At 42.0% G+C, this 8,862-nt stretch overlaps 1 protein-coding gene across 3 annotated transcripts in view; it reads right to left on the bottom strand.

The window, feature by feature from the left end:
* Positions 1 to 4,558: 4,558 nt before the first annotated feature.
* Positions 4,559 to 8,862, bottom strand: part of LOC121917538 (homeobox protein otx5) — a 48,100-nt gene continuing 43,796 nt past the window's right edge. For all 3 annotated transcript variants that reach the window (XM_042443584.1, XM_042443582.1, XM_042443583.1), the window contains one exon: positions 4,559 to 7,244. In XM_042443584.1, coding sequence (XP_042299518.1) covers positions 6,621 to 7,244 — 624 coding nt within the window. In that variant the 3' untranslated portion in view covers positions 4,559 to 6,620. The remainder of the gene's footprint in view (positions 7,245 to 8,862) is intronic.

The raw sequence follows: 8,862 nt of genomic DNA, 5'->3' as shown, positions 1-8,862 counted from the left end.
TTCTCGATAATACCGAAAGCCTCCAAAGCAAAAGGCAAGCTGGGCTGACTCTATGCATTACAATCTACAGTTATCAATCCTGTTTTAGAAATTATTTTACTGCTATCTAAACTGACTCCAGACTCTGATTCTGGATAAACTATGTGCTAAAAATTATGCACATGCAAAGAGTTAGAATCATGCTTCATTTAATGGTATGGTTTTCTTGATGTGTCATAGTCCCTTCTCTAATGAATTTTAAATGGCTTTCACTCTATAGAGTAATTGATTTTAAATAACACACATACAGATACACACAGAGTTTTTGGGGGTATGTTTTTAATCTACTGTATACTGATTTTAATAATTTGCACGTTTTAATTTGCCTTGAGTACTGGCATCAGGGGGAAAGCGGGATAAAAATGAATATGACAATATTATTATAAAGTCACACAGTGAAATACATTTTAAAAACCTTTAAAACTCTGGGATGGTTCAAAAAATCCCACAATTTCCTATTAGCAACATCATCCTGCAGAGTTAGGCCAAACAGAAAGATCTTACAATTTGCACAGGTTTTGCGTGTATGCGCTAGGCTTGGGCTGTGGCAATATTTCAAACCAAAAGCTTTTTTGGCTTATAGGGTGGCATTTTAGTTGATGGCTTAAAGGGTAAATATTGCAATCAAAGGGATGATACCATGTGCGTGTGATAGTCCTGATGGCAGATCCAGACTTGGTAGGTCAGGACTATCTCAAACCTATCTCAAGATTGCAGGATCAAAGACCTAAGAAGAAGATCCCTTGTGATGTCAAAGGAAGCAGAACCTAGTGATGTTACAAGGGGTAGCTCCTACTGATATTATTAAATGTGATACATTAAGCATCACCCGCAATTATGTGGTGTATGCCATTCAAACAATCTAGCCTAACACACACCCCTACCTTGCAAGACAGTGCTCTCACTCTGAGATTACTTAGGGTGACCTTATGAATGAGAAACCTCCAAACTCAGGTCTTGCAAATTCAGGGCACTGGCTTCTTTGTTTGAATCGGTCAACCTATATGCAGCCTTCCCTCTTTTCCTATTGCATTCCACTTTACTATTGCATTCATGAGTCCTGTTGCCTCATGAGACATTTAAAGTCCAACAGCCTTAGATTAGTACTCCCTTTTATACGGTGAACTCATTTATTACTCTTGTTCCAAGATTGGACCCAACAGCCTCTATAAATAGGATTTCCCATTCCAGACGGGAGCAACCCCACCTTCCCATCGTTCACTCACATCATAGTCCTAATTTTGCAAAATCTATTTTTAATGCACGCCCGAATTGCACAACAGCAATAAACACACAGAGAGAAAGAGACCGTTCCTTTCCACCTATTATTTTTTTTAATATTTTAATATTTTTTCTCTTTTTTTAAAACCACCGACAATTTTTTGTAACTGTACAGGAAATTGCTTCACATACTAAAACGATAATAAATAGAGAGAGCCATCAGAAGAAGAAGGGAAAAAATAATAGCTTGCTAGGAAATGCTTCTCATCTACAGCGAAGAGACAGTAGTTTCTTTCCCACAACCCCAAATTTTTGTAACACCTAAGAAAATTAGACTAATAGGAAAGCTCTAACAACATTTACAAAATAGACCTCTTTTAAAAATGTTAAAAGCTCAGTTCAATTATTATATGCAGACAGGAGGAGACATAATCATCATCTTACAAAATACTTATCAAATCCTCGCTTGAAATGGAAACATAACTAGAAAAGGTGAGACCTTGCCCCAAATTATATGCCTCGCTGCAATAAAATCCAGTCTGTTGTCTTTGTTCTGTTTTGAACGTTATATAAAGCAAACATCAGCGTTGTTCAAAATGCACACGCTTCGAAAAAATTGGTTCAGAATAAAAATATAGATCATTTTCTACTTCAGGTTTTGGCCGAATCCAAAACCTGAATGAAATACTAGGGCAAATAATTTCCCAACCTGGATGGTTTTACTATGGCCTGTTACAGACAGGCCAAAATAAAGCTGCTTCGAGTCACTTTGGAGGTATGGTATTTCAATGATGCATGAGTCCTAAGGGTCCAAAAGCCACACCAAAGCTGCACTGCAGTCCTTAGGACAGGAGCGTGGCTTTGGTGTGGCTTTTGGACTCTTAGGACGCATACATCATTGAAATACCATACCTCCAAAGTGACTCGAAGCAGCTTTATTTTGGCCTGTCTGTAACAGGCCTATATGAAGGTGATAGGAGACAGTGATAGAGAGGCATTGAGCTGGGAAAGGGTTGACAACTGACCTGGAAGACCCCAGGATGGGATGCTCCTCTGCCTTTACAAACCACTTGGTCTGATACCCTCCAACTGTCCCAGTTTAGTAGCTACAATCCCGATTCATCCTCTGCCATCCTACTTTTCCAGCTGCTTTTCTAATGTCCCAGATGCTCTTTATTCCTCCCACATTCCCCATCGGCTTACTCTAACTGTTGCAAACTTGAAGAGAGTTTGTGCTCAGTAGGAAGGATCGAGCAAAGTCTTGCTCTTCCCAGTCGGCTCAGTCAAAAGCAACCTGCAGCAGATTGTGTCTTCTACCTTACCAAGAACATTGGTCATCTTGACCACGTTTTGATATTGCTTGGCCATATGCGCCCCGGTTTTCATCTGCAAAAGGTATGAACCCCCCTTTAACAACCACTTGGTCTGCACTATAGCAATGAAGCTTTTCACAGTGTAGAAACAGGTCTCCTTTTCTTTCGGTCACTGTCAAATCTGCATCGACAGATTTGCAGACCATCCTAGGTTGGGAAGAGCAATTCATCCACTGTGAAATGTAGGTTTCCATTCTTTTCAAAAGTGCAATTTCTACCCCACTTTCTTTGATCTTTGATTATAATCTCTACTCTATAATGATATATAGAGCTCTCTAGGTATAATCAGGGTACATAAAGGATCTATCACTGTCTATGGATATCCTCTCCCATATTGTTGGGTCCATCTTTTATCTTTTCCTCTTTACAGAGCATGGAGTAACTAGTTACAAGCAGCGAGTTACTTGCAATTCGCACCTTTTCCCCAGTAATGAGAGCACACCTATGTCACCTTATGCGTTAAATTAAATTAGAGATATTTTCACTCTTTTTAGGGTTTGATTGTAAAGCTTTAGCTACTTTTATAGTTACAAGGGCATGGTCTTGCTAAATGGCGGAGGAGGAATATCTCATGGTTCTAGTGCTGGTTTGTATGCTTTGTTGGTATTGTGTGCCTTCAAGTCATTTCCAACTTATAACAACCCTAACGAAGTTCAGATCTTCAAAAGTGACTACTATATCTGTTGCATTTTTAAAAACCTGGAAAGAGTTGCTTTTAGAAATTGTAATGGCAGCTAACTACAACATTAAGTTTTACTTCTGAGTATATATGCATAGAGTTGTGTTGCATTTTAAACATTTCTTTTAAAAACATATATCTACCTGAGTTGCTTTGATAACTGGAATCTCCTTTATTTCTGCACAGACAAGCATTGCTCTGCATTGCATTTTAACTTGCCATTTACAATATCAGTTTTATTTCTGAGTAGATGAGCAGTCAGCATCAATTGCCTCTTCTTGAGTTGTTTTGTCACTTTAAAGTACCCTTTACTTCTGAGTAGACAAAATCTGTCTCTAGTTGCTTTTCCACTTTAAATCATATTCATTTATTTCAACACTTTTATCCTGTCCTTAAAAGCAGTTGTTTACTTCTGAGTAGCCATGCATAGTCTTGCATTTTAAACTGCCATTTTAAAGATCTTGACATCTGAGTAACTCCACCTTTTTAGATTTTAGTCATGCCACACTAATCTTATCTCATTTCGTGGATGTATTATATCTTGATTTCAGTAAGGCTTTTAATAAGGTTCCCCATTATATCATTGCAAACAAGCTAGTAAAATGTGGGTTAGACAATCTTGGATGATGGAATAGGGAGAATACTTATCAAATTTGCAGGTGACACCAAATTAGGAGGCTTAGCTAATACCCCAGAAGACAGGATCAAAATTCAAAATGACCTGAACAGGTTAGAAAGCTGGGACAAAACTAACAAAATGAATTTCAACAGGGAGAAATGTAATGTACTACATTTCTCCCTGTTGGGGAGATGCACACATCTAGGACGGGTGACACCTGACTTGACAACAGCACATGGAAAAGGATCTAGGAGTCCTAGTAGACCACAAGTCGAACATGAGTCAACACTGTGATGCGGCAGCTAAAAAGGCCAACACGATTCTAGGCGGTGTCAATAGGAATATAGTGCCTAGATCAACTGAAGTAATAGCTCTATTCTGTTTTGGTTAGACCTCACCTGGAATACTGTGTCCAGTTCTGGGCACCACAATTCCAAAAGGATGTTGAGAAACTGGAACATGTCCAAAGGAGGGGCACCAAAATGCTGAAGGGTCTGGAAACCATGAAGCCTTATGAGGAGACACTTAAGGAGCTGGGTCTGTTTAGCCTGGGAAAGAGAAGGTTAAGGGGATGCCATAATAGCCATGTTTAAACATTTGAAGGGATATCTTATTGAGGATGGAGCAAGCTTGTTTTCTACTGTTCCAGACACTAGGACCTGGAGCAATGGATTCAAGCTACAGCAAAAGAAAGTCCACCTAAACATTAGGATGAACTAGTGGGGATATTATTGCCTCTTCTGGTCTAAAAAGCCACACATTTCATTTATTTTTAAAGTTATTTTTAAATGGCATTTTAGTACAATTTTAGAGATATATGGATCTGAATTTTAAAAAGTTTTGCCCTATGAGAAGAGACCCAGCAGACCATTAGCAACGTTCAATCATACAGAATGCTAGATATTCTGGACTTTTAAGAAAGCCTTTCCACTAACCTGGAACAATCCCCAGCATCTCTGGCCATGACTGGTTTTTGGGATCTGTACACAAGTGAGAAAACTAAAGTTTTGGCAAGGACAGTCCCAATTAATTCTCCGTCATCTCATTCTTTTCAGCTGGTTTTAAACTGTGCCATTTTCTCTCGCCTCCTCCCACTTTTCCTCTCTGTCCTCAGCTAACTTCAGTTGCTGCAGACAGGAGTTCAAAGTACAAAGGTAGTCTGTGCAAAATGGACTCAGTAGAAAGGGGTGGAATATGCAGAAGGTACCAGGTTCAATTCCCAACATCTATAGGTAAGATGAGGAAATTCCTTCTATCTGCAACCCTGCCAGAGCAGAAGTTATATGCACCATTTCCCAAACTTTGGTCTCCCAGATGTTTTGGACTTCCACTTCCAGAAGCCCCAGTCACCTTGGCTAACAGTCCAGGAATTGAAGGCCAAAGCACCCGGAGAACCAAAGTTTGGGAATGACTGAGATACAGGGCCAGACGGAGCAAACTTTGGAGTCAGTATGACACTCTTTCCTGTGTTCCTACTTAAACCAGGCCTTTAGTCAGAACCCTAAAATCGTAAAGGGCTGATCATTTGACTTGGTATAAGGCAGCTTCCTTTGTTCAAGCTGGGAAAGGGCTCAAGGGAGGAGGATATGTTTGAAGAACATCCCAAGTTTAATCTCTGAGAACTCCAGGTAGGACCTGGAAAACCTCCTGTCTTAACTTAAGAACTGACACCAGTCAGAGGAGACAATACTGAGCTAGTGATCTGCTTACTATCTTCTTGCATCACAGAACGTTTAACTTTTTAATGTCTGCTCAAGCAGTTCTCTTGCACCTATTTTGCTAGGGGAGGAATAGTCGGATGTTCTGCCCTGTGCTATCAAGTTGCCCTTAACAGTGTGGTCTGTCCTTGCCTGATGCTGATGGAGGAGAGACACCTTGGATGCTGACAGCCACTGCCTTAGCCATCCTAGAAGCCAATGAATGGCCCATGGGACACTCTTTCCTTCTGACTCCATTTTGACTCCCCTTGTGGCCACAAGTCCACATTTGGAGGAGAGGATGGAGATTGTGGAAACGGCTCTGCGACTCGGTAAAACAATTCCTCCTGTTGCTCCTTCTAACCCAGGTTTATATGTTAAATATGGTTCCAGAGAGAAAGAGAGATTGCAACACGTCTGCTGAGACCCAGCTCTCTTGCAAATTTTTCTCTGCTCCTTGTCCAGCTGTAGAACATGCCTTCTCCAATCTGCCAGATGAAAACACCAGCCTCCATATCCCAGTCCTTCTAGTGCTTGCAGCCAGTCATGTCCATCTCAGGCCTCAGCTCTCTCAAAGTCCATGATTTTCAATGCCATCCCCGTTGACAAGAGGGAGCCATGAGTGGGTCAGTCCCAGAGTCCAGGCAAAGCAACTATGGGAATAACATGTCCAAGGCCTGAGCATATGGCGCTAAGGCTGTATCGCGAGTTCCTAAACTTCTGTGTGGATCCATCTTCTCTGGATGAAAACCTCCAGAAACAGCACAGGAAAAACAAAAGCGGTGCCAAAGTCAGTGTACATTGGTCAAGGGAGGACCAAAGAAAGATTTCTCCTCTAGGGAGGCAGAGGGGGAAAATGTCCAGAAAGCCAAGAGAGGAGCAGAAAAGTGAGGAATCTCATGCAAGCGTGGACAGAGGAGGCTGCCCCAAGCTGCTAAAATGCAAAAGGAAGGAGGAGCTTCTTTAAAAGGAGTGTTGATGCAGACCCCCTTTCACAAGACCTGGAACTTCCAAGAGCTCTGATCTTTGTAATCCAAGCAGTCGCTGGCATTGAAGTTGATCTTCCAGGATCCCGTCGGATCCTTGTAGTCCAAGCAATCCACCGAGCTGAAGCCCAGCCCGGCTGTACCATAGCCCTGACTGGAGAGAGAAGCCGGGGACTGGCTCAAGTGACTGCCCATGGTCTGGGTGGCAATAGGGCTCAGGGCAGCTCCAGGCGCAGACAGCTGTGGGTGCATGGGCGACAGGTAGGAGCTGCAGTCAAGGCCGCTGAAGTAGGAGGTAGAGCCAGCATAGGTCTGGGTGTAGCCAGGGGCCTGGGTGTAAGTCATGGGGTAGGCAGTGGAGCGCTGCATGCAAGGGGTGGTGGAGGAGGAGAGGGGGTCTGGGATTGGAGAGATGGAGGCTGGGCTCCAGATGGAGACGGTGGCACTGGCACTTGAGCTAGGCGTCACCGAAGTGCCAGTGGGCGGTGGGCTGTACTGCCCATTGGTGCTGGTCTCTGAGCTGGTCTCCCGGGCGGGAGAGGTCTTCTTCTTTGCCGGACGCGCCTTGGCCTGCCCGCTGCTTTGCTGTTGTTGCTGGCGACATTTGGCGCGGCGGTTCTTGAACCACACCTACAAGAAGGAAGGACGGATAAAGGCAGGTGAAGACTGTGCATGGCATAATAATATCAGTAGCAATAGCATTTACGTGTCTACACCACTTCGTAGTAAACTCAGCACTCTCTAAGCAGTTTACAATCTGAAAGCTAATTTCCCCCAACAAGCTGGGTACTCATTTTACTGACCTACGAAAGGAGGAAGGCCAAGTCAAACTTGGAGCCCCCTGGGATTGAACTCACAATGTTGTGGTTGCAGTACTGGCATTAATAATAATAACAACAATGATGATGATGATAGTTCAGATTTCCATGTGGAAACATTAAAATAGTACACAGGAGGAAGTTTCTGAGAATTTCAGAAAACAAGCCAGTCAGGGCTCAGCAAGAAGTTCAGACCTGCTAAGCACACTATTTGTAAACCTGTTCCCTTTTGGATCAACTTTATATCTCAATTGATTTAATAAATTGTTCAGTCTTCTAACACTTTCTGGTTTTAATGTTGCCTGATTACATGTTTTAATAAGACAGCTTGATGCGTCATCCATCCCAGCATAGTGGGGTGTGCACATGTGCATTGAACATGGATGCAAACAATGGCATACCCTGCAACTGTCCCACTTTACAAAAAAGAGGTAATCAAAATGGAATTCCTGGCAGATATTGATAAGAGAGATTAATGCAGAATTAATTATGATGATCTAGTGATAACAATGATGGGAAAGGAAGAAACTTCATGGACCAGTTGTGGCTTGAACACTACTACCTGTTGAAAGATGCAACAGGACTACTAGGGATATGCAATAGCACCAGCGACTTTTGCCCACTAGAGGGCACTGTGAACATACTGTACACTAAAAAGCATGAAGAAAAACCATAGCATCCTTGAATCAATTAATCTGCCAAACTGAACTGAACTCTCTTGTGAATGAATTATCTCAGCCTCCAGCTGCAGATACATTTTTAGGCTCCTGTTTACAAATATAGGGAGTATATTAAAAAAACAACAACAACAGAAAGCTTAGTTTTCCATAGTGATCTCTTTTTTAAAATTCATGCAAGCAGCCTTTATCATCCGTACCTGAGTTTGCTCATTCCATGGAGGTGCGCATGGGATGAGCAAATAGTTTTTCAGGAACAGGTTGGACCCAAATGATCCATAATGTGTCACCAGATAAGAACTTAGCAGCCCTTCTCATCTCCAGCATTTTACTTGGTAATGATCTATAAAGCCTGATCTATAATGTTGGGCATGTCACACACTCTCAGCCTCAAAGGAAGGCCAATGGCAACCCCCCCCCCATCAAATCTTGCCAAGAAAACCCATACAGTAGCTTCTCTTCATGGTTTCTGTAAGTCAGAAATGGCTTGAAGGCACATAACAATCAAGGTGGTTGATGGATGGAGGAATGGAGTGAATGGTTTTAATTTAATTGTTTAAATTATTGTTTTAAACTATGTTTTAATGTTATCTGTAAGCTGCCCTGCAATCTTTGGTATAGAGTAGGGAAATAATAATAATAATAATAATAATAATAATAATAATAATGGGCCCATTGCCAGAGCCCTACTTATCCATCCATCCACACTGGCACGTTACAACCAGCTACACCTTTGTAAACTTATGTGTCCGC

This window comes from Sceloporus undulatus, unplaced genomic scaffold, assembly GCF_019175285.1.
Source record: "Sceloporus undulatus isolate JIND9_A2432 ecotype Alabama unplaced genomic scaffold, SceUnd_v1.1 scaffold_23, whole genome shotgun sequence".
Taxonomy (NCBI): domain Eukaryota; kingdom Metazoa; phylum Chordata; class Lepidosauria; order Squamata; family Phrynosomatidae; genus Sceloporus; species Sceloporus undulatus.
The sequence above is the reverse complement of the archived record's forward strand: the minus strand, read 5'-3'. Positions and strand labels throughout refer to the sequence as shown.